Source organism: Chrysemys picta, chromosome 4 (assembly GCF_011386835.1).
Source record: "Chrysemys picta bellii isolate R12L10 chromosome 4, ASM1138683v2, whole genome shotgun sequence".
In the NCBI taxonomy this organism is placed as follows: domain Eukaryota; kingdom Metazoa; phylum Chordata; order Testudines; family Emydidae; genus Chrysemys; species Chrysemys picta.
Genome location: NC_088794.1, coordinates 3,430,732 through 3,455,580, shown reverse-complemented (window position 1 = coordinate 3,455,580; position 24,849 = coordinate 3,430,732). Strand labels below are relative to the sequence as shown.

General features: G+C 58.3%; 1 protein-coding gene across 1 annotated transcript; it reads left to right on the top strand.

The window, feature by feature from the left end:
• Positions 1-22,802, top strand: LOC135983296 (RING finger protein 112-like). Its single transcript, XM_065594147.1, has 13 exons — positions 1-127; positions 3,302-3,568; positions 10,680-10,895; positions 11,273-11,410; positions 11,764-11,868; positions 12,266-12,316; positions 13,413-13,469; positions 13,676-13,762; positions 14,703-14,832; positions 14,989-15,119; positions 15,326-15,379; positions 18,173-18,247; positions 19,720-22,802. Exons 2-13 carry the CDS (start codon positions 3,320-3,322, stop codon positions 20,224-20,226), a joined length of 1,800 nt encoding a protein of 599 aa, XP_065450219.1. The 5' UTR covers positions 1-127; positions 3,302-3,319; the 3' UTR covers positions 20,227-22,802.
• The last annotated feature ends 2,047 nt before the right edge of the window (positions 22,803-24,849 follow it).

Genomic DNA, 24,849 nt, shown 5'->3' with positions numbered 1-24,849 from the left:
GAGGGGGAAGGAGACAGCCCATCACTCTATGCAGACAGACAGGCAGAGAGCGAGGGAGGCAGAGGGGAAACATCAGAGACAAACGTAAAACTAACCTCAGGATAGGTGCTCGAGTCTCTTCACCAGGGTGAGTTATAAGAACAGAGCTGGAGTGGGAGGAAGCCCAGGACTGGGCTAACAGGGGCTGCGGGTCAGGAGTGAGGGGCACCAGTAGAGCTGGGGTGGGAAGCTCAGGGCTGGACTGGCAGGGGCTGCGGGTCGGGAGTGAGGGGCACCGGCAGAGCTGGGGGGAGCCCAGGGATGGGCTGGCAGGGCTGCAGGTCGGGAGTGAGGGGCACCGGCAGAGCTGGGGGGGGCAGGGCTGGGCTGGGCTGGGCTGGCAGGGGCTGCGGGTCGGGAGTGAGGGGCACCGGCAGAGCTGGGTGGGGCTGGGGCTGTTTCTATGTTTGCAGGGCTGAGTTTCCGGCTCTCTTGGTACTGCTCTGTGGTTTGGGGCAGGCGGCAGCGCCGTGCCGGGGGTGGGGGGTCCGATGGGCGCAGCTTCGAATCAGCTGAGTCATGGAAACGTCCAGAGCAGGGGGGAGGGGCTGTGTGGTTCTTCCAGCTGCCCTGCGCCTGTGTGTCCTCGGGGGGGAGAGGAGCTGGGACTGGGAGTGGGGGGGGGCACGGTCGGGATGTTCCCTGTGGGGGGGGCAATGTTTCCCCCAGTGGAGGGAATAGGGGATGGGGGAGGCTGGGGCTGGGCGTATTTCCTGCCTCGTGCACCAGCCAGCGTCTCTGGGGCCTGGGGGGGCAGGTGGCAGGGAGAGAGGTCAGGGCTCATTGAAGGGGGTGATCCCAGGACACCATGTACTCGAACCCAGACACTGGGGGACAAACACCCCCACACCACGGCCCCCTCCCCCACCTCTGCAGCCCCATCCAATTCTCTGCCCCCCCGAGAGCCCCTCCTTCTCCTCCCCCATCCGTCCCCTGCAGCCCCCCTGGGCACCTGCCAACCAAGGCCCTGAAAATAGCAGAAGTCACAGCTCGGCCACATGCTGGCGCCTCTGCTGGGGGGGTGGAGGGGTGGCTCCTCCCCCCTGGGGCCACTTGTACCCATGTAAGGGCTGTGACGGGTTGGATCACAGAAACCCCCTTGGAGCTGCCAACTAATGTGCCAAGACTACATCTGCCCCTGCTTTCCCTGCCAGCTCGGGACCCCAGCACCCTGTCTTGCTGAGCCAGACACGCCCGTCTGCTCCAACACAGACCCAGGGTCTGAACCACGTGCCCCAAAGCTGCAGACTTAACTGAAAACAATTTAAGAAGTGTGCCTGTCTTTGACACTCAGATGCCCAACTCCCAGTGGGGTCCAAACCCCAAATAAATCCATTTTACCCTGTATAAAGCTTATGCAGGGTAAACTCATAAATTGTTCACCCTCTATAGCACTGATAGAGAGATATGCACAGCTGTCGTTCCCCCCCCCCCCCGCCCCGGCCAGGTATTAATACATATTCCTGGTTAATTAATAAGTAATAGGTTATCTTATTAAATACAGAAAGTAGGATTTAAGTGGTTCCAAGTAGTAACAGACAGAACAAAGTGAATTGCCAAGCAAAATAAAATAAAACACGCAAATCTATGCCTAGTACAGTAATAAAACTGAATAGAGATAAAATCTCACCCTCAGAGATGTTTCAATAAGTTTCTTTCACAGACTGGATGCCTTGTTAGTCTGGGCACAGTCGTTTCCCCTGGTACAGCCCCTGTTCCAACTCAGATGGTAGTTAGGGGATTTTTCATGATGGCTCCCGCTTTTCTCTGCTCCACCCACTTATATATCTTTTGCATAAGGTGGGAATCCTTTGTCCCTCTCTGGGTTCCCACCTCCTCCTTCTCAATGGAAAAGCACCAGGTTAAAGATGGATTCCAGTTCCAGTGACATGATCACACGTCACTGTAGAACTTCATTACCCACTTGCCAGCACACAGGTATACAGGAAGACTTACAAGTGAAACAGAGCCATCTACAGACAATGGTCCTGGTTAATGGGAGTCATCAAGATTCCAAACCACAATTAATGGCCCACACTTTGCATAATTACAATAGGCCCTCAGAGTTATATTTTATATTTCTAGTTTCAGATACAAGAGTGATAAATTTATACAAATAAGATGACCACACTCAGTAGATGATAAGCTTTGTAATGATACCTTACAAGAGACGTTTTGCATGAAGCATATTCCAGTTACATTATATTCACCCTCATTAGCATATTTTTATAAAATCATATAGACTGCATCACAAGAGCATAAGCCCCATCCCACTGCTCAGGGGCCCCTGTGGGACAGGGCTCACATCCTGGGGCTCAGGACTCCTGGGTTCTCTCCCAGCTCTGGGAAGGGAGTAGGGTCTGGTGGGTTAGAGCGGGGGAGGTGTGGGATCCAGGATGCCTGAGTTCTTCCCACTGCTGGGGGTCCCCAAAATCTGCCCCACCCTCCTCCACCTGATGAAAACCCCTTTATCTCCAGGAAGCCGTCTGATTTTCAGGGCGGGAGCCACTTCCTGTCCCAAAGCCCCTGACACAACTTTCTGTCTCATGTGAACCTCAGATCCCAGGGCCCAACCCCAGGGTTAGGCACCGGCAGAGCTAAGGTCCAGGGCTGAGGGTATCTCAGCGGCAGGACGCTCCAAGACTCACCACGTGGCAGAGCAGGGCTGACTCTGGCCATCAGGGCTGCTGGGCTCGGTGCCCAGATCCTCTCCAGTGACCTTCCTTCAATCCCCTCCCCCTGCCTGCGGCTACCGCCTGGGGGTGCGGTTTGCTCTGGCCACTTCTGCTTTTCCAGGAGCCCCGGCGCCCTGTGAGCTGGGGGGGGGATTCAGGATGCCCCTGGCAGCCCCCATTTAATAACGACAGGAGCAAAAGCAGCAGGCGTTTCCGAGGCCCCTTGGCTGGCAGACGCCCAGGGGGCTCTGAGAGTCTCACCCCACGGCTGAGTCCATGTCGTGGCAGGTCGGGTGTTTCTAGTGGGGTGAGCTCAGGGGGCGGGAACGGCTTGTCATCCCCATCGGAGTTCAGGGGGCTGTGCTCCCAGACCCCCAGGCAACCCAAAACCCCACAAGCAGAGAGGCGTTTGCCAGCCCTGCCCAAAAATGGGAGTGGCCCAGCTCACAGCAGTGAATGGAAACTTAGGAGCAAAGTCATGAAAATTAACAATGGAGCCCGGGAGTCCTGGTTCCCAGCCCCCTTGCTCTAGCATGTCAGCCCTGGTGTTCCCATGTGCCAGCTCCTGACCCAGTGGATTTCCCCAGGCCTGCAGGATCAGAGGGATGGAACAACTCCGGGAGGACGTCACCTGCTCCATCTGCCTGGACGTCTTGAATGATCCCGTCTCCATCGAGTGCGGCCACAACTTCTGCCGGGGCTGCCTCTCCATTCACTGGAGCGAGGTCTCAGCCCAAGGGCGCCGCTGCCCGGAGTGCCGAGCTCCCTGCTCCGGGGGCAGGATGATCCCAGACACACGTGTCAAAAGCCTGGTGGAGAAATTCACCGAGCTCTTGCGGGAAGAGCCGGAGCCGGTGAGACCAGATGGGCCAGATAAGAGGAAAAGGAGCTTTCTCCTGTGGGGGATGCTGGGCCCAATCCATCTCCAGGGCAGGGACTGCCTGGCTCAGGGGAGCAGGGAATGGGACACGGGGCCTGTCCCCTTTAGAGGGCGCCAGCCCTGATCCAGCCCCAGAGTGGGGACTGGCTGGCTCAGGGGGTGGGGAATGGGACACACAGACTCAGACTGGTCGGCCAGGAGGGACCATCATGATCATCTAGTCTGACCTTCTGCACATCGCAGGCCACAGAACCTCCCCCCCCCCCACCCGCTCTTGTAATAGACCCCAAACCTCTGGCTGAGTTACTGACATCTTCACATCATGGTTTAAAGCAGGGGTGGGCAAACTTTATGGCCCGAGGGCCACATCTGGGTGATGAAATTGCATGCTGGGACAAGAATGTAGGGCTGGGGCAGGGGGCTGGGATGTGACAGGGAGTGTGATGTGTGGGAGGGGTGGTGGTGTGCAGGAAGGGGCTCAGGGCAAGGCGTTGGGGTGCAAGAGAGGGTTCGGAGTGCGGGAGGGGTCTAAGGGCCAGGGATTGGGGTGCAGGGAGGGGTGCGGAGTGAGGCAGGGGTCTCAGGGCAGGGAGTTGGGGTGCAGGAGGAGTGCGGTGTGCGATGGGGGCTCAGGGCAGGGAGTTGGGGTGCAGGAGGAGTGCGGTGTGCAACGGGGGCTCAGGGCAGGGAGTTGGGGCGCAGGAGGGGTGCAGTGTGCGACGGGAGCTCAGGGCAGGAGGTTGGGGTGCAGGAGGAGTGCGGTGTGCGATGGGAGCTCAGGGCAGGGAGTTGGGGTGCAGGAGGGGTGCAGTGTGCGACGGGAGCTCAGGGCAGGGAGTTGTGGTGCAGGAGGAGTGCGGTGTGCGATGGGGGCTCAGGGCAGGGAGTTGGGATGCAGGAGGAGTGCGGTGTGCGATGGGGGCTCAGGGCAGGGAGTTGGGATGCAGGAGGAGTGCGGTGTGCGACGGGGGCTCAGGGCAGGGAGTTGGGGTGCAGGAGGAGTGCGGTGTGCGACGGGGGCTCAGGGCAGGGAGTTGGGGTGCAGGAGGAGTGCGGTGTGCGACGGGAGCTCAGGGCAGGAGGTTGGGGTGCAGGAGGAGTGCGGTGTGCGACGGGGGCTCAGGGCAGGGAGTTGGGGTGCAGGAGGAGTGCGGTGTGCGACGGGGGCTCAGGGCAGGAGGTTGGGGTGCAGGAGGAGTGCGGTGTGCGACGGGGGCTCAGGGCAGGGAGTTGGGATGCAGGAGGAGTGCGGTGTGCGATGGGGGCTCAGGGCAGGGAGTTGGGATGCAGGAGGAGTGCGGTGTGCGACGGGGGCTCAGGGCAGGGAGTTGGGGTGCAGGAGGAGTGCAGTGTACGACGGGGGCTCAGGGCAGGGAGTTGGGGCGCAGGAGGGGTGCAGTGTACGACGGGAGCTCAGGGCAGGGAGTTGGGGTGCAGGAGGAGTGCAGTGTGCGATGGGGGCTCAGGGCAGGGAGTTGGGGCGCAGGAGGGGTGCAGTGTACGACGGGAGCTCAGGGCAGGAGGTTGGGGTGCAGGAGGAGTGCGGTGTGCGAAGGGGGCTCAGGGCAGGGAGTTGGGGCGCAGGAGGAGTGCGGTGTGCGACGGGGGCTCAGGGCAGGGAGTTGGGGCGCAGGAGGGGTGCAGTGTGCGACGGGAGCTCAGGGCAGGGAGTTGGGGCGCAGGAGGGGTGTGGTGTGCGACGGGGGCTCAGGGCAGGGAGTTGGGGCGCAGGAGGAGTGCGGTGTGCGACGGGGGCTGAGGGCAGGAGGTTGGGGCGCAGGAGGGGTGCGGTGTGCGAAGGGGGCTCAGGGCAGGGAGTTGGGGTGCAGGAGGGGTGCGGTGTGCGACGGGAGCTCAGGGCAGGGAGTTGGGGTGCAGGAGGGGTGCGGTGTGCGACGGGGGCTCAGGGCAGGGAGTTGGGGCGCAGGAGGGGTGCAGTGTACGACGGGGGCTCAGGGCAGGGAGTTGGGGCGCAGGAGGGGTGCGGTGTGCGACGGGGGCTCAGGGCAGGGAGTTGGGGCGCAGGAGGGGTGCGGTGTGCGATGGGAGCTCAGGGCAGGAGGTTGGGGTGCAGGAGGAGTGCGGTGTGCGACGGGGGCTCAGGGCAGGGAGTTGGGGTGCAGGAGGAGTGCGGTGTGCGATGGGGGCTCAGGGCAGGAGGTTGGGGTGCAGGAGGAGTGCGGTGTGCGACGGGGGCTCAGGGCAGGGAGTTGGGGTGCAGGAGGAGCGCGGTGTGCGATGGGGGCTCAGGGCAGGGAGTTGGGGCGCAGGAGGAGTGCGGTGTGCGACGGGGGCTCAGGGCAGGGAGTTGGGGCGCAGGAGGAGTGCAGTGTGCGATGGGGGCTCAGGGCAGGGAGTTGGGGCGCAGGAGGGGTGCAGTGTGCGACGGGAGCTCAGGGCAGGAGGTTGGGGTGCAGGAGGAGTGCGGTGTGCGATGGGGGCTCAGGGCAGGGAGTTGGGGTGCAGGAGGAGTGCGGTGTGCGACGGGGGCTCAGGGCAGGGAGTTGGGGCGCAGGAGGGGTGCAGTGTGCGACGGGAGCTCAGGGCAGGAGGTTGGGGTGCAGGAGGAGTGCGGTGTGCGATGGGGGCTCAGGGCAGGGAGTTGGGGTGCAGGAGGAGTGCGGTGTGCGATGGGGGCTCAGGGCAGGGAGTTGGGGCGCAGGAGGGGTGCAGTGTACGACGGGAGCTCAGGGCAGGAGGTTGGGGTGCAGGAGGAGTGCGGTGTGCGACGGGGGCTCAGGGCAGGGAGTTGGGGCGCAGGAGGAGTGCGGTGTGCGACGGGGGCTCAGGGCAGGGAGTTGGGATGCAGGAGGAGTGCGGTGTGCGACGGGGGCTCAGGGCAGGGAGTTGGGGCGCAGGAGGGGTGCAGTGTACGACGGGAGCTCAGGGCAGGAGGTTGGGGTGCAGGAGGAGTGCGGTGTGCGACGGGGGCTCAGGGCAGGGAGTTGGGGCGCAGGAGGAGTGCGGTGTGCGACGGGGGCTCAGGGCAGGGAGTTGGGGCGCAGGAGGAGTGCGGTGTGCGATGGGGGCTCAGGGCAGGGAGTTGGGATGCAGGAGGAGTGCGGTGTGCGATGGGGGCTCAGGGCAGGGAGTTGGGGTGCAGGAGGAGTGTGGTGTGCGATGGGGGCTCAGGGCAGGGAGTTGGGGCGCAGGAGGGGTGCAGTGTGCGACGGGGGCTCAGGGCAGGGAGTTGGGGCGCAGGAGGAGTGCGGTGTGCGACGGGAGCTCAGGGCAGGAGGTTGGGGTGCAGGAGGAGTGCGGTGTGCGACGGGGGCTCAGGGCAGGGAGTTGGGATGCAGGAGGAGTGCGGTGTGCGATGGGGGCTCAGGGCAGGGAGTTGGGATGCAGGAGGAGTGCGGTGTGCGATGGGGGCTCAGGGCAGGGAGTTGGGATGCAGGAGGAGTGCGGTGTGCGACGGGGACTCAGGGCAGGCAGTTGGGGTGCAGGAGGGGTGCAGTGTGCGACGGGAGCTCAGGGCAGGAGGTTGGGGTGCAGGAGGAGTGCGGTGTGCGACGGGGGCTCAGGGCAGGGAGTTGGGGCGCAGGAGGAGTGCGGTGTGCGACGGGAGCTCAGGGCAGGGAGTTGGGGCGCAGGAGGAGTGCGGTGTGCGACGGGGGCTCAGGGCAGGGAGTTGGGGCGCAGGAGGGGTGCGGTGTGCGACGGGGGCTCAGGGCAGGGAGTTGGGGCGCAGGAGGGGTGCAGTGTACGACGGGAGCTCAGGGCAGGAGGTTGGGGTGCAGGAGGAGTGCGGTGTGCGACGGGGGCTCAGGGCAGGGAGTTGGGGCGCAGGAGGGGTGCAGTGTGCGACGGGAGCTCAGGGCAGGAGGTTGGTGTGCAGGAGGAGTGCGGTGTGCGATGGGGGCTCAGGGCAGGGAGTTGGGGTGCAGGGAGGGGTGCGGAGTGAGGCAGGGGGCTCAGGGCAGGGGGTTGGGGTTCAGGAGGGGTGCGGAGTGAGGCAGGGGGCTCAGGGCAGGGGGTTGGGGTTCAGGAGGGGTGCAGCAGGGGTCTCAGGGCAGGGAGTTGGGGCGCAGGAGGAGTGCGGTGTGTGACGGGAGCTCAGGGCAGGAGGTTGGGGTGTGGGGTGCAGGGGGGTTGGGGTGCCGTCTCCGGCCCAGCGCTGCTTACCTTGAGCAGCTCTGGGGTGGCAGCAGCACGCAGGGACATGGTGCCTGCCGCTTCTGGAAGCAGCGCGGGACAGGGCAGGCAGGGAGCCTGCCTTAGCCCCACAGCCCCATGGGAGTGGCAATCCCCTGGGATGGATCCAAAGCCCTGATGGGCCGGATGTGGCCTGCGGGCTGTAGTTTGCCCACCCCTGGTTTAAAGACTTCAAGTTACAGAGAATCCACCATTTACACTAGTTCAAACCGGCAAGTGACCTGTGCCCCATGCTGCAGGGGAAGGTGAAACCCCCCAGGTCTCTGCCCATCCGACCGGGGGGGGATTCCTTCCTGACCCCAAATATGACGATCAATTAGACCCTCAGCATGTGGGTGAGTCCCACCAGCCAGACCCCTGGGAAAGAATTCTCTGTAGTAACTCACAGCCCTCCTCATCTAGTGTCCCATCTCCAGCCATTGGAGATATTTGCTACTAGCAGTTACAGATCGGCTACATGCCATGGTGGGCAGTCTCGTCATCCCATCCCCTCCATAAACTTATCAAGCTCAGCCGTGAAGCTTCAGAGCTGTGCGGCTGGAGAGCGGCGGCGGCTGGCTGGGAGCCCAGCTCTGAAGGCAGAGCCGGTGCCAGCAGCAGCGCAGAAGGAAGGATGTCAGGGTATGATACTGCCACCCCTACTTCTGCGCTGCTGCTGGCAGGGCGCTACCTTCAGAACTGGGTGCCCGGCCACCAGCTGCCGCTCTCCAGACACACAGCTCTGAAGGCAGCGCAGAATTCAGGGTGGCAATACTGTGACCCCCCCTAAAATAAAATTGCGACCCCCCCCACAATTCCCTTATGGGTCAGGACCCTCAATTTGAGAAATGCTCATGGCCCCTTCCTCCCTCCCCTGAGAACCGCTGACTAGGGACATTTGTAGCAACAGATTGTTGCAAAGAACTGTATTTCCAAGATAAAAATGTCTGTGTGACATGGGTAATGCTGTGACTAATAGATGGGGTGGGTACACTAACAGGATGGGTGTTTCTATTACTCAATAAGGGTTTGGGGGGTTGTAACAGATGTAGGCGTTTACACACTAACTTAGATAAAGAGTGTGCTGTAACTAATCCAGCGCTTACTCGACAATTTGGTTGACAGGAACAAGTATCGCAATAAAGAAGCCTGTACTCATATCCACCTCTGGGTCAACCTGCTCCTTTTCCTGCTAACAGAGTCCCTGCCTATATCTTTAGGTGTTGGCCCATGCAACCTGTCGCTTTTATCTCCACCCCATCCTGAGCGCTTGACGGTCCCACTTCTTCTTTCCTTGTTTTCTTTTTCTTTATAAGGCTGAAGAACTTTTTACTGTTGGTTTTAATTTTTTTTGCAAGCTCAATTCTGCTTGGCTTTTGGCAGTTCTCACTTTATCCCTATACGGATTCCTCCCATTTTCCATTCCTTGTAGGCTTTCTGCTTTCTCTTCATCACCAATGTGAGATCCTTGTTCGTCCAGTTTGGTCAGCAACCCCTCCCTACTGGCTTTTTCCTGGACGCAGACTCCAGAGAGTTCCTGCATCTTTGACAAGCCCCCTCCATATTCAGATCCTTCAGCTTTGCAGGCCGGGTCACTTCCCTCCCTAATTCCCTTAATTTTTTGCAGTTTGCCTGTTTGAAATCCAGGACCAGCAGCTGCCGACCTGTTTTGGTTCATCCTTCCATTTAGTTAAACTGAATTAGCTCCTGGTCACTCAAACCAAGGCTGTTCTCTACAGCCAGGTCTTCAGTGAGGTCCTCACTACTTACCAGTGCTAAATCTAAACTGGCATCACCGCTTGTTGGTTCAGTGACTATTTAGTGAAGAAATCTGTCGGCTGTCACATCCAGGAATATCCGGGCCCTACCATTATTAGTAGCACTTCTCCCCCAATCTCTGTCTGGAAAACTAAAGTCTCTCATGATCACACAATTCCAAGTGGTAATTATTTCATTCAATCTATTAAAGGGGTCTCTATCCACACCCAAACTGGACCCATGGGTCTGTAGCAGACCCCAAGAACTATCCCAGGGGAGCCTCTGGTAGTTTTCTTCCCCACAGTGATTATGACCCAAACAGATTCTGTTTTACCCATTCCAGCCCTTCTCATTTCTTTCCACCCCACCTCGTCATGAACATACAATGTTACTCCACAACCTTTGCCCTTTTCCTTTCTTTCCTGTAATCCAGCCATGGCTGTACTGCCCCATGGTTCTGTTCTCCCAATAATATCTGGTTTCCCATCCCACACCCGTAGTTCTACTTCCTCCATTTTGTCACCCGGCGCCTGGCGTTGCTGAGCAGACAACTCACTGCTTCCGCTTGGCTTTGCTCAGATTTCTCACCCGGGTAGGTACAGTCATTTTACTGCCAGTATCGGCCACCTGACTGTTAGTGTCGGTGCTCTTGGCACTGTAGTTCCTCTTGTCGTCCATTCTCCCGCCCTCTGTCCTTCCTTTCTCCACTGCTGTGCCCTGTCCTACTTGATTTGCCTCCCGCTCAGTCCGGTGGTCGAACTTCCCCAAGGCCTCCTTAGCCCCACTGCCTGAGCCACCTGGTGATCATCAGCATCTTGTCTCCCCTTCACTCTCCTCCTCCCACTGAAGATCACCCAAGCCTCCATTTCTTTAAGGGTCTTCCCCAGCCTGGCGCAGTCTCCCTTGATGTGTTCCAGCAAGAATCTAGGGGCTTTCCCCTCCAGAGAGTTCTGGCTCTGATCCAGCCCCAGGGCAGGGGGATTGGCTGGCTTGAGAGGGTGGGAATGGGGCACGGGGCTCTGATCTCGGGCACTGGCTGTGTTGGGGGTTGGGAATGGGGCATGGGGCTCTGATGCAGGGGACTGTCTATCTCAGGGGGGTGAGAATGGGGCACGGAGCTCTGATCACGGAGCCGTGGGACAGGCTCTCTTGGGGGGTGGAGTCCGAGCTCTGACCCTGCTCTCTTCCTGCAGCAGGGGCCGGGGGCTGCACCGGAGATGGGGCGCCCGGTGCAGCTGATGCAGCTGGACGAGGAAGGGGGCCTGATCCTGGACGAGGAGGCCCTGAGCCGCTGCCTGGAGCAGGGTGGGGTGGGGAACGCTCCAGTCTGCCTGGTGTCCATCATCGGGGAGCAGCGCTGGGGCAAATCCTTCCTGCTGAACTACCTGCTGCGCCGGCTCCGGAGCCCGGTGAGTGGGGACGGGAGCAGGAGTGAGCTGGGGTGTGAACAGCCCCATCCTGCCCCCTGCTGGTGGGTCAGAGCTGCACACGTGTCTGTGAACATCCCATCCCCAAACATGTCCGGTTAGCTCGGGCCATGGCTGGACCCTAAGGTGTCTGTCTGCCTGTCTGGAACACAGAGTGTCTCTCTCTGTGTCTACACAGCAGTGAGTCGGTTTGTCTATCAGATTATGAGTACACCCATCACCATGTATCCTCCCCGCCCCACACTAGTACAATTAACCCCGTCCCCTCTCAGGGTTTGCAGCCTGAGATAGGAGGAGGGGACCAGTCACTCTCCTCCCCCACCCTGCACTGACCTCCCCCCCATGATTCCTCCACGCAGGACGCGAGGGACGGGTCATGGATGGGCCAGGAGGACGAGCCCCTGGAGGGGTTTGAGTGGCGTGCGGATGAGGACCGAGTCACCAAGGGGGTGTGGGCATGGAGTCAGCCCTTCTGGGTCCCGTCCAAGGGGGGAAAGGTAAGTGGGGTTGCTGGGGGTGCATAGGGAAGGGGGAGGAGGCCATGGGGGGCTGGGAGAAGGAAAGGGGAACAGGGTAGAGGGCTGGGAACAGAGGGAATGGGGGAAACAGGGAGGGATGGACAGAGACGTGGGGAAGGAGGCCCCAGGGAACCAGTGGAGAGAGAACAGGGGGAACGGAGAAGAGACAGAAATAGGGAGCTAACACTGGGGGATTTCTGGGGAAGGCAAGAATGAGATGCCAGGTGCCATGGGGGTGGAGCAGGGGGCAGGCTCTGGGGGCAGAGGGGCCGTGGGTGACTGGACAAAGCCGGGAGCTGACCTGGGGCTCTCACTCTTGCCCCCCCCCACAGGTGGCCGTGCTGCTGGTCGACACCGAGGGCACCATGGACATTGAAAGGAACAAGGAGACCTGCATCAAACTCTCCGCCATGTCCATGCTGCTCAGCTCCTACCAGGTTGGGGGGTTCCCCAGGGGGCGCTGTGCTGCAGGGAGCGGGGCAGGGGCTCAGTAGGGGGCGCTCTCCCCAGCAATCAGAGCTGGCCCCGATGCCCCATGCGGCACCAGGGGGCGCTGTGCTGCAGGGAGCGGGGTGGGGCACAGCAGGGGGCGCTCTCCCCTGGCACTCAGGGCTGTCCCCGATGCCCCATGTGGCACTAGGGGGCGCTGTGCTGCAGGGAGTGTACCAGGGGCTCAGTAGGGGGCGCTCTCCACTGGCAGTCAGGGCTGCCCCCGATGCCCCACGCGGCACTAGGGGGCGCTGTGCTCGGGGCGGGTGACGTGGTTGGGAAGTGGCCTGGAGCGGCCATCACTGCTCGTTGCTGTAGCTCTGTCTATCTCCTGACTATTTGCAGATACTGAACATTGGCCGTCGGGTGAAGGACCCGGATTTCGAATACCTGGAGGTGAGGCCGGGCAGCGCGATGCAGAACGTGGCCGGGCCAGGTCCTCCCATTAGCCCCACAGGGTTATTATCCCTCCCCATAGCTCCTGTGGGGAAACTGAGGCCCAGAGAGAGAAGCTGACTCTCCCACGGTCACATTGGCCTCTGGAGTCAGCGCTGTCACTGCACGGCCCAGCCTGGCTCTCTGCTCCCAGGTGTCCGGCATCAGCCACTGGGCCAAAGTTCGGACCCCTCCCTCCCCTCCAGCCCAGCTCCGTTGGTGGGAAGCTGCTGGGGCCAGGGCCTGGGGCGGTCGCTCTGCCCCCTGCTCTGCTCTGCTCTGCTCCTCTCTCCAGGCTCTTACCCAGCCCCACCCCTGCCAGACTGAGCCTTTGTCAGTCACGCCCTTAGTGACGTCACTGCCGCCTGCGGCATATGTCGTGTCCTGCCCCTGTACCGCACCCCGGGGGGATTCTCTGTGCAGGGGAGGGGTTGGCTTGGGAGGGGTTTATCTGCCCTCGCTGCCCTGGGTTCTGTCACTGGCAAATACCTGGCTCATGCAGAGATACGGAGGCCCAGGCAGAGCTCAGGGAAATGCCGTGTGGCCGAGATTGTTCCAGGCGTGAGCAGAGCCGTGATTTGACCCCTGGGGCTGCACTAAGAAAGTTGGTAGCGTCCATCAGCCTAAGGCAATGGGATGTTTGTGGAGTGGGACTCCTTGGTAAAAGGACCCCAAATTTCGATCACTGACACCCCCCCACACACCTCTATGGAGCGCCCTGGAGAGAAGGAGAAAGCCCTGAAACTGGACAGAGGAGGGGTGTGCACTGACAGTCGTCCCCCAACACCACCAGACCCTTTGTCCCATGGCCTCCCCCTGCCACTCCCATGGCCGGGTGCAGCCTCTTTCTCTCTGCGCCGCTGAAATCCTCTCTGTCCATCGCACGATTCGTTTCGCACTCGCTGGGCCTCGCTCTTGGCCCTGGGCAGAGGGAGACGCTCACATGTGGGGATGGAGGGTGATCAGGCCCCTTTCTGTCCACAGGCAGGATTACCTGCCCCCAGACTAAACAGCTCCCAGGTCCCAGACTCACCCCGTCCCTCTTCTCTCTCCACAGATGTTTGTGCAGGTGGCCGAAGTGGTTGGAAAGGAATACAGACTGGAGCCCATTCAGGTGAAATGGCTTCCCCCCCAATCACCCGCCCTGCCCCATGTATCCCCACATTGCACCCCTCCCCCACTCCACAGCATGCTCCTGCCCCATGCACTCCCTGCCCCACTCCCGAGGGGTTGAGGTTACCCCAGCCGACACCGTCCTTCTTCATGTCCCAGCCTCCCCCACCCTCAGTGACCCCCACTCCCCACCTGTCTCCCCTGCAGCATCTAGACCTGCTGGTGCGAGATTCGAATATCCCCGGGGTCCTCGGAGCCCAGGGTGGGGAGCAGTATCTGAGACGCGTCAGACAGGTGAGTGTGGGACTTCGGGGGGGGGAATGGGACCTAGGGTCTGTCCCCTCTGGGGGAACCAGCTGCGATCCAGACCCAGTGTTGGGGACTGGCTGGCTAGGGGGATGGTAGCCTCACCCTTTATGAAGGTTTCCTGACAAATCCCATTATAAGACCCCTTTAAAGTTACTTATAACTTTGCCAAACTTTAAATGTTTGGGCTGAAATTTTCCATGCTTGTTCTCTGCCTCCTGCTGGATTCGTGCTTCCTCTAGCTGTTTCTGAGAATGAGGCTAAAGAAAAACACATTGTTTAGCAATATTGAAAGAAAATTCTGATGTTCCTTTTTTTTAACAACTCTAGCCCCCCCGGGCCCCGGCCCTCCCTACTTTGGAGTAAGGACTGTACATTTGGCAGGGGGTGGGGTGGCCAGTGTGTCAGAGAGACGCCAGAGTCCGTCCACACTGACCATGCTCCAGCCCCTCACAGCTCCACATGGTGCCCAGACTGAGCGTGCTCCGTCCCCACAGAGCGACCCAGTGTGCTCCAGCCGGGGGTTGCAGTAGCAAAGCTGGACTTCCCCCGCACTTGCTGCTCCAGGCCGGGCACCAGATCTGAGAGGGGATTTCCTGTCTCTCCCACGCTCTCAATGAGCCCAGGTGGGGTGGAGAAGGAAGCTGCTTGATTGCAGTGTGGAGGGGAGAAAAGCCAGACCAGGGGGAGGGAGAGGAGCAGGCTGGGACAAGACATCTGGATAGACTGGGTACAGGGTGGGGGAGGTTGAGACCTGGGACTCACTCCTGTCTCTTCCTGCCATCCCCTACTTCATTCACTGCATCCCTTCCAATGCCTACCACAAACGAGGCTGGGCCCCTCCAGCCCCTCTCTGACTGCCCGGCAGGTCGGGCTGATGTTAACAGGTGTTTGTGTGTCAATGTAACGATTCCCCCGGCTCCGGCAGAAGCTGGCGGCGACGTCCCCTTGCAAACACCCCAAGACCCTGGAAGCGCTGAGCAGAAGCAGCAGCTGCTGTTACTTGATGCCCTCCCCTGGCGAGCGGATCGTGAGTGGAAGCGAGGGAAGGCTGAGAGGTAACGGTCCCAGGACAGTGTCTCTGAGCCCCCTGCCATGTGCAGAGCAATGCAACTGGGGCGCTGATCATGCCTACACGTGGAAGGTAGAGAGAAGGGGGATCAGACAGGCCCTATATTATCCCCCACGATTGTCCATCTCTCGCCCCTTTGCAGACATGGGTGAGAATTTCCGGGAGAGCCTGAGGGAATACATCACCACCCTGGGGAGCTCGGCCGGTCAACACATCCGGACGGACCGGCATGGGGAGCTGCTCACCGGGACACAGCTCGCTACCAAGATAAAGGTGGGGACCGGCCAGCTGTGCTGGAGGGAGCAGGAAGGGGATGCTCTCTCCTTGCAGTCAGTGATGACCCCAATACCCCCAAATCCCCAGCTGCCCCACCCCAGAGGTGGCTGCATCTCAGCGCCAGGCGAGCCGTCCCCATGTTCACAGCCTTTCTAAGCCCTGTGGAGTCTGTGATGTGATGATTTCTTTTGGTTCCTTTGCAGAATTTATCTGATGTGATGAAGAAACATCGCTCCGGCTTCTCCTCTCCCTGTCAGGTACCGTCTCTGTCTCTGACCTGATCATGGGGTGTCTCCTCTCTCACGTCCATACCAGCGCTGGTGAGGTGCTGGGAACTCAGGCCATGCTACTGGAAGTGACCGGGAAAGGGTCTCAGGTTCTTGGACTCCAAGGTAGAAGAATTTGACTAGACTAGAGGGTGGCTGATGCTGGAGGGTTTGCTCAGTGTACGGATGCGTCTCCAGTTCATTGGGCCCAAAACATCAACATGCCTGTCCCCGGGCATGGGGACATACCTGCCCTATGTGTTTTGGCATGTAAATGACAGACATTTATCAGAGCTGGCCCAAAAGTGGGGATTTTTGTTTAGGTTTTTTGTGCAGAACCCGTTGAGTTTCCTACAAACCTCCCCATTTGGCAATGCTGCCGAGGTGGCTCCTAGGAACTGTAGATCATGTTTCTCACATGCCTCATACTTCTCTATGGGTTGGTGTGATGGGGGGACACTCACCTCTCATGAGCGGCTCCTGTCAGCTGGGTGCGATCCTGCACTCTTCCCTTTTTCTCATCCTGGTGCCCCCTGTTGGCGGTTCTCATTGTCAGGGGTACCTCAGCCCTCCGGCTAAGTCACACACAGTCTAAAGACACACGAAGGAACCCCTTCCCGGGTAACACAGTCCAACAAACGGTTGGCCTCTCTGGGCTCTGGAGCCTCATCTCTGGGCCTGTTTAAACTCTAGCTCCCTTCTCAGGCTCCAAAACTAAACTTGCCCCCTTCTTAGGGGGCAGGCGCTAGGAAGTCTGGGATACAGGTGATTGCACTCAGGCCTGCATAATGCAGTGTAGATGCTGGAGCTCCGAGCTGGAACCCAGGGTTCAACGAGTCCTAACCTGGGGTTACAAATGAGTGTAGACGCTCCAGTCCTAGGTTAGCAACCCCAGGGGCTGCTAACTCGATTCCTACTCACTCTGGGCTTACATCTCACTGTAGACAGAACCATAGCCATGGACTGTAAAGTTCTCTTGGGTGTCAGCCTCAGATCCGCTGGGAGAGGTGCTATCCAGGCCCCAGGAGCGCCACCAGCTTTTTTGCCGCCCCAGGCGGCGGAAGGTCCTGCCCCCAAAATGCCGACGACGACTGGGGCAGCCGAAGAACCGGCCGCCGCGGTCGCCGCCCCCCAAATGTTAGCACCCTAGGCAACTGCCTAGGTCACCTAATAGGTTGCGCCGGCCCTGCTGGGCCCTCTTCTAGAGGAGAATGGGGGGACTCAGTTTATGTACATGGGGGGAATAGACCAGCCTAACTATTCCAGAATAACTACACCCCAATAACCACTCCAGAATAGCACCACAGCAGAGACTGTCCCAGAGTCATTGTGTTACCCGGTCAATTTAGGGCCCCCAGCCTATACCCTGCCTAGGACTCAAAGTGTGACCCAGTCAATTTAAGGCACCCTCACCCTTTCCTGACTGAGGGCTTGGGGGGTAAGACACATAAGTGCATAAGAACGGCCAGACTGGGTCAGACCAAAGATCCATCTAGCCCAGTATCCTGTCTGCCGACAGTTGCCAGTGCCAGATGTCCGAGAGGGAATGAACAGAACAGGGAGGTGATCCATCCCCTGTCGCCCATTCCCAGTTTCTGGCAAACCTATCCTTACCCACAGGACTGAGGAATAAACCTGGTCAATTTAAGTACCCGCCCTTCCCCTCGGGGCTCGGGGCTGTACGGGTCTGCAGAACCTTTTCCCAGCGAAAGAGACTTACACAGTTGTGCTCTAAACATCTGTTTATTAGAAACACACACAGAATACATATACCAAGCAAATCCCTTATGCTCACCGCTCCCAACATCCAGACACATTTCACCCAATGGCCAGTCAGGATCCACTCATCCGGGGGTTCCTGGTGCCCACACACGTCACGATCATGCAGGGGGTCGGATGTTTTGCAGTTTGATGTTCCCCTGCAGTCCGGAGTTGATTCCCAAAGAGCATAGTTTTTCATTTACATTCTATAGGTAAAATTAGCTCCCTCCTTCCAATGTATTAAACCTATCACATTATCCCACACTCCTAAATGACAGAAATTTTAACCAATTACGCACTGGCACCTAGGTGTCCTTCTTCCTGCCCAAGTTCTTTACATTTTCTCTTTCGTCCCCAAATGGTAACTTGTTTGTGACCTTCTCTGTTTGTGCAGATGGTCAGCATAAAACACTGGTCAGAGCTTATCTTCCCATTTGTTGAGTCTCTTTCTGTATCCGCCCTAATTTCCCAGTGCCTGGGCGTCTCTACTTTACCACCTTGGTGGTTATAACTCTCGTTAGGGACATTCCTGAGGTGGTTTAATATGGGGGGGTTGATCAGGTCTCAGGCCAACAATTGCTCCTCCACAACAAGAGTTAACCCAGCCCAAAGCCCCTTCCCCCCAACCAAAAAAAGAGCTGAGATTCACACCCAAACCACCTGCCTCCTGCAGATTGATAAAAGCCCCCAAATACCACCAGACCCGTGAGAGCCGGTGTCACTGATGTGCTGTCAGGGGTCAGCTTCAGGCCGAGCCCGGCTGGGACAGGGGTTTGCAGAGTCCTTGGCTCCAGGACTGTGCTGCAAGTGCAAAGTGCAGGTCGGGGCGGGGAAGGGAGCTGAGACTGGGTTGCCATGAGGAACAAACTGGAGACCGGCGGCACCGGAAGTCCCAAGCAGCTGCCACCCCAGCTAGCGGCGTCGCTCTGTTACATGAGGCTGCTGCGGTGGAAGCTGCAGCCACTAGGTAGAAACAGGTCCCCATAAACTGCAGCTCACCCCGGCCTTGTCCTCCCTGCACAGATGACCATCACCTTCCACAACCAGAATGTCCTGGACAGAGCCCACGCAGACCACGCTCTCTTTCTGAAGGAGAAGGTGAGTCCAAGGGGGCAGCTGTGTCCCCAGCCAGGGGAACCCCAGGGAAACTTCCTAGCCAGTCCTGCAGGCTCTGGGCTTTGGGGCAAGAGATAGGAGTTCATACCTCTAGCTCCCAGGGTGGCTGCACAGATGGGAGAGTCCAAACCTGGCACAAGAGGGGGCCCAGTCTCGAACCTGAGGCCTGTGCAGCAACTTGCATGACGGGGCCCGGCGTGATGGGAGCTCTGATCTCAGTTAAGGGTTGTCTGTATGACCAGTAGGGTGACCAGACGTCCCGATTTTATCGGGACAGTCCCGATATTTCCTTCTTTGTTCCGCGTCCCGTCCGATGTTCGGTCAGGACACTGGACAAAAAAGCAAATTTGCCCTCCGCTCCGGCGCTCACGCCCCCCCAACCCCGACTCCGCCCCCTCCTTCCCCCATTGGATCTCTCAATGGAGGGAGGAGGTTAGGAGGAGGGTCGGGCAACTACTAGGAGCCTGGGAGGGGAAGGGAAAGTTGCCGCGGCCCCGCCGGGAAGGAGCCGCTGGAGCGCAGCCGAGCGGGAGAGGCGCGGGGCTCCCTGCCGGCGGCGGGACGCGCCGCATGTGCCCATGGCGGGCTGGGGAGCGGGAGGCTCTGCAGGGCTGGGAAAAGCCCTGGCTCCTGCCCGTTGCCCAGCCTGGAGCCCCGGGGAGCCCCTCAGGAGACCGGCCGCTACTGTGGAGGCAGCAGCCGGGGCTGGCTCTGGCCCGGGTGGGCAGCGTGGGCCGCCGGAGACATGCGGCGAAGAGAGGCTGCGGGGGCGAGACTTGTCCCAGGCAGGGAGGCCGGCGGACAGGGGTGAGGGGCCAGCCGGGGTCCCCATAAACTTCCCCGCCGCTGCCAGGGAGCCCCGCGCCTCTCTTGCTCGGCTGCACTCCAGCGGCTCGCCCCGCCTGGAAGGAGCCGCTGGAGCGCAGCCGAGCAGGAGAGGCGCGGGGCTCCCTGCCGGCGGCGGGACGCGCCGCATGTGCCCACGGCGGGCTGGGGGGCAGGAGGCTCTGCAGGGCTGGGAAAAGCCCTGGCTCCTGCCCGTTGCCCAGCCTGGAGCCCCTCAGGTGACCGGCCGCTGCTGTGGCTCGGCTGTGCCAGCCCTGGCCCCTTGCACGCCCGCGCCGCGGCCAGCCCCGGACTTTGCTACTATCCCGAGCCCCTTCTGCATCGGGGCAGCACGTGCGCCCAGCGCGGCTGGGGCCTGCTAATGCCCCCCGCCCCTGCGAAACTGTTTTTTTTTTTTTTTGCTCCGCCGCCATTTTTTTTTTTGCTCCGCCCCGCGTCCCGATATTTCATCCCTGTGATCTGGTCACCCTAATGACCAGGGCTCTGATCTCAGTTGGTGAGGGGGTCTGTGCAATGCCCCATGTGAAGTGGACCCCAATCTTAGGGTGGAGTTGTGCTGTCTCGCCCCTTTTAATGCTCTTGGCCGTCTCCTCTCCCGGCGGACGCAGGACGGCGACTCCCGGAACATGATCGACTGCCTGAAGGTGCGGCCGAGAAAGATGGTGGAGCTGTTGGCGGAGCGGCGTGGGCAGTTGCTGTGGCGGTGCCGGATCGACATGCGGGAGCCGGCGCCGGAGAAAGAGGCCCGGCTGACAGAGCTGGAGGAGGAGCTGACACAGGAGGCTGAGACCTTCCTGGAGACCTACAAGAAGTCCTTCAAGAAATTCGCCATTTTGGCAGGCATGGGTGCGGGGATGGTGGTCCTGGCCCCGGTGGGCGGAGCTGTCGGTGCCGGGATCGGTGCTGGGATCGCCGCTGCTGCCGTCGCCGCCGAGGCGGCTGTGGCCATTGGGGCTGGGACGGGCGCCGCGGCCGGTATCGTCGTGGGCGTGGGCGTGGGCGTGGGCGTGGGTGGGAACATCGCCCGGAGGGATAGGCAGAGGGCTGAGGCCGCTGGTGGGAGGGAGGAGGGGGATGGCACTGAGGATCTATCTGACGACAAACCCCTGATCTGATCGGTGTCTCCCCCTCCCCCCAATCTGGGCTGACGAATGGGGTGACGGGGCTGCAGCATAGCCCAGATACGTCCCCAAGAAGCCACCCCAGAGCGAGGAGCCATCGCCCACAGATTCTAAGAAGGGACATTTAGATCCTCTCGTCTGACCTGCTGTGGCACCCAGGCTGGAGAACGCCGCCCACTTCCTTCTGTGTTAGGCCCGATATCTCCCCTTGGACTAAATCATCTCCCGGAAGGGCGGCCAGTCTGGCTCGGAAGCCGGAAGAGATGGAGACCCCACCGCTTTCCCACTGGTGAATCACCCACGCTGTGAAAAATCCGGCGCCTCATTTCCGATTGGAGTTTGTCTGACTTTAACTTCCAGCCCTCAATCCTCGCTCTGCCTTCCTCTGACATTGCAGGGCCACTCCGGCTGCAACGCGAAGTGCTTGGAAACGCCCGGCCAACGGTCCTGTCCCGAGATCGCCCGCTGGGGGTGACCATGGGTGCCTGGCTGAGTTCCAATGTCGGCAGTCCTGTGGTCCGGTCCTGGGGGATAGATCTCCAGCCGCCCCTCTGAGCGGGAAGGCTGGTCCAGGGGAGAGGGCACAGGAAGACCCTGTGGGTTCCCTGCTCTATCAGGGACTTCCTCTGTGACCTTGGCCAAGTCCCTTAGTTTCTCCGTGCCTCAGTTTCCCATCTGTATAATGAGGGTAATAATGCACTGAAAGATGGTCAGGGGGTCGAGCTCTACTGAGAGAAAACACTATCCAAGAAACCAGCATCATTCTTTATTCCGGGGGAGGGTTATAAAACCATCCAAAGCTAAAAGGAATCGGTTCCACACCCATCAATGCACGCCGAGCACTGGACACCATCTGGCCAACTCCACAGGAAGTCTCAGCTCCCACCCTTCAGCGCTGGTGAGAGGCCAGGACTTGGGTTTGGGGATTTCTAACCAATGGGGGCTCGGGCTAGCGGGACTCTCCAGCTGTTCCACGCCAGCCTCCGCTGGCGCCTACGATCCGATAGACCACTCTAGGGTGAGGTACGGGGTCAGCTCCATCCTGGCCTGGGCTTGGTGAGTCAGGAGCGCCCCTTCCCCTCACAGATTCCAAGGCCTGGGTAATACAGGCATGACCCTGCCCTGAATTAATTCCTGCTTGAACTAGAGCGATCTGTTAGAGAAACTTCCCATCTCAATTTAAAAATGGCCGGAGATGGAGAATCTGCCACGACCCTCGGGGAATTGTTTCAATTGTTCTCACTGGTAAAAATTTCTGCCTGACTTCCAGTCTGAGTTTAGTCTACCTTTAACATCCAGCCATTGGAGCATGTTAGACCTTTCTGTGCTAGACTGAAGGACCCATTATCAAATATTTGTTCCCCAGGTGAGTGAATATAGATATTCAGTCCTGTCTGTAAAGGCCTATAGTTCAAGAACTTAGGTGTATTTTTATCACTTAGCTAGTTACAGGGGTATAAAAACAGAGAATCAAAATCACAGTCTGCCTGTGTCTGGACCTTCTCTCCCTAGGACAGTCTGAGGCCCTGTTCTTAGGTTAAGGCCTTTGGCTAAGCAGCAGGGGAAGCCATAAACCGGGAAATGAAGGGTCACATCCTCACATCCCAAACCAATCACACTGACATAAGGTGCTATTGGGCTATTAGAAATACAACCCTGTCCTGATAATGCCCATCACCACCAGATAAAGATGGTTAAAGAACACTTCGTTTGATAACATCCTGTCTGGCAAGAAATCACTTCTCAATGGTTGTGCTTGTGAAACCCTCATTTCTGTCTGTTTTAGCTTTATGGCCCCCACTTTTCTAGTGTTAATCTGTCTGGTTCTCGAATTGTTTCTGGCTGCTGTATAATTCATTTTGCTAGGGGTAAGTTAATTAGGGTAGTGGGATATAATTGGTTAGAGAATTATGTTACACTATGTTAGGATTGATTAGTTAAATTTCAATAAAATGATTGGTTAACATATAGCTGAGAATATTACTATATAAACTGTGGTCAAACAGGAAGTGGAAGGGAAATTGGAATCATGTTTGCTAAGGAACACAGGCAAGGCTCTGCAGTGTTTAGAGCTGGGAAGGGGGACACGGGGTAACGGCTCCGCGGCGTCGGAGCCAGGAAGCGGGATGCGGGGTAAACGTTCTGCAGCATCGGAGCCGGGAAGGGGGATGCAGGGTAAATGCTCTGCAGCGTTGGAGCCGGGAAGGGGAACGCGGGGTAAACACTCTGTGGTGTCAGAAATGGGAAGGGGGACGCGGGGTAAACGCTGTGCAGTGTTGGAGTCGGGAATGGGGATGTGGGGTAAAGGTTCTGCGGTGTCAGAGACAGGAAGGGGGACGCAGGGTAAATGCTCTGCAGCATCGGAGCCGGGAAGGGGGATGCAGGGTAAACACTCTGCGGCGTCGAGGCCGGGAAGGGGGACACGGGGTAAATGCTCTGCAGCGTCGGAGCTGGGAAGGGAACACTGGGGAACAGACTCTATCGGTGAGTAGAGATAAGCCCGGCTGGTGTGAAGGGCTTTGGAATATGTTTGCTTTGAAACTAACCCCAATAAACATTGCATTGTCTGTGCTTTGGACTTCTGGTTCTTTTGCTGCTTGCTGTCTGCGTGACAAGAACCAGGGAAGTGGGAGGGTGAAGGGGAAGCCCTCTAACAGTGGGTACTTATGGACTGGGATCTAGTCACCCCTTAACCTGCTCTTTGAGTCCTATCTCCCTAAGAACTCCTTGGAAACCTGATATCAGGGCTGCAGGTTTTCAAAGGCTGCACTTCTCGGGACATAGCAAGAGAAAGCAGAAGTCACTTGAGACTGTGGTCTGCAAAGTGGTTCTGCTGGAAGGTGGCCAGTCAATGGGTCCTGGGTGCAGGACAGTCTCAGAGCAATGGAGGCATTTAAGCAATTTCCTTTGTGCACAACAGGAGGAACGGTATTTGGGGTACTGTGTTAGGGTGTCAATGTACCGATAAGTGCGTGCGTTTCTCTGTGAGCACCTGTAAATGACCTCCACCGGGAGTGCTAAAGAGTAATCTCCCAGATGTAAATAACTGTGAAGTTCTGACTCATCAAACCTTGAATGGCGAGTTCCTAGTTTTGGGACAAGTCTCCACAGAAACCATCAGCTGTAATTCAATTAGGGAAAGATGCAATTTCTACCTAATGGAAGGGCTTTAAATTACTCCTGGGGGAATTCTGCACCAAAAAAATTAAAAATCCTGCGCACATCTTAAAATTATGCGAAATTCTGAAAATTTTATTTGTCAAAATAACACTATATAATCATACCAGTTTCAATTATTTTGGTAATTTATTTCAAAATACCTGTCAGCAAGTATTTCTGTAACAGTACAGATACACTCAAAAATTTCCCCAGGAGTAGAAAGTTAAAGAAACCCTGACAACTCAGTTCCTGCTTCTCTGCCCTCTCCCCCCCCAGAGCCCAGCCGGGGGCCAAACACTGACACCCCCTCCCCCCAGATCCCAGCCACTGCCCCCCCGGACCAGACACTCACAGACCCTACCCTCCGAGAGCCCAGGGGTCCAGAGGGAGAAACAGCCTGATGGTAGGTCTGGGGCTGGCACAGACTTTCCTGCATGCCCATAGGTGCTGGAACTAGTGGTGCTGGGTCCAGCACCCCCTAGCAGTGGCCAATATCCCTGCAGCCCGTTTCTGGGTGGGGGGAAATGAAAATCTGTGTGCACAACCTTAATTTTTGCAAAATTCTGTTGTGCGTAGTGGCACTGAATTCCCCCAGGAGTAGGCTTTCTGAACATCTTTATTCCTGGGGAGGACGGGTGGGGGGGACACAGAAGGGGAAACAGTTTAGCTACTATACATAAATATATAACAGGGCCATCTGAACAGGAATTTCATTTGACTCCTCAGGGCATGAGGTAAAAGATAATTTGGCTTCAGTCCTAAACGATCCAGCCAGCTGAGCTGGTTAAGTGCTAAACGGGGTTTATAACTAAAGGGACGACCTCCTCTTTAGATTTCCTCTTTTCTGATGTAAGGATTGAGTCTCACTGCTTTAATTTGGTAGAAATGTGGGCCTGGAAGGGACCTTGAGAAGTCCTTAAGCCCAGTCCTCAGTGCTGAGGCAGGACCAAGTCATCCTAGACCAGCCCTGACAGGGGTTTGTCCCACCTGCTCTTAAAAGCCTCTAATGACGGAGATTCCCTCCCTCGGTAACCTAGTGCAATGCTTGGCTAGCTTTAGGGCTACACACTTTTTACAATGTCCAACCCACGACTCCCTTGCTGCACACTAAGCTGTTTCGTTCTCGTCCTCGCCGTGGAGGACGTGGGGAACAATCGACCACCTTCCTCTTTAGAACAATCTTTGACTTATCGGACAACTGTTCTCAGGTCCCTCCCCAGCCATCTCTTCTCTAAACATACCCAGTTCTTTCAATCATTCCTCATAGGCCCTGTCTTCTAAACCTCCGATCATCTTTGTCACTCTCCTCTGGACTCTCTCCAATTTGTCCATCTGTCTTAAAATGCGATGATGAAAACTGGATATAGGATGCCAGCTGAGGCCTCACCAGTCTCTATTTTCCCTCTTTACACAGGGGTCCATTTTGGAACTTTCTGATCTTTCAGGCTTTTAAACTCA

Bases quoted from the DNA above. Each gene is read 5' to 3' on its own strand.
- LOC135983296 (XM_065594147.1), top strand. From the start codon at position 3,320: ATGGAACAACTCCGGGAGGACGTCACCTGCTCCATCTGCCTGGACGTC. The intron at 13,470-13,675 runs GTGAAATGGCTT...TCTCCCCTGCAG, and splicing joins ACAGACTGGAGCCCATTCAG to CATCTAGACCTGCTGGTGCG. The intron at 14,833-14,988 runs GTAACGGTCCCA...GCCCCTTTGCAG, and splicing joins AAGCGAGGGAAGGCTGAGAG to ACATGGGTGAGAATTTCCGG.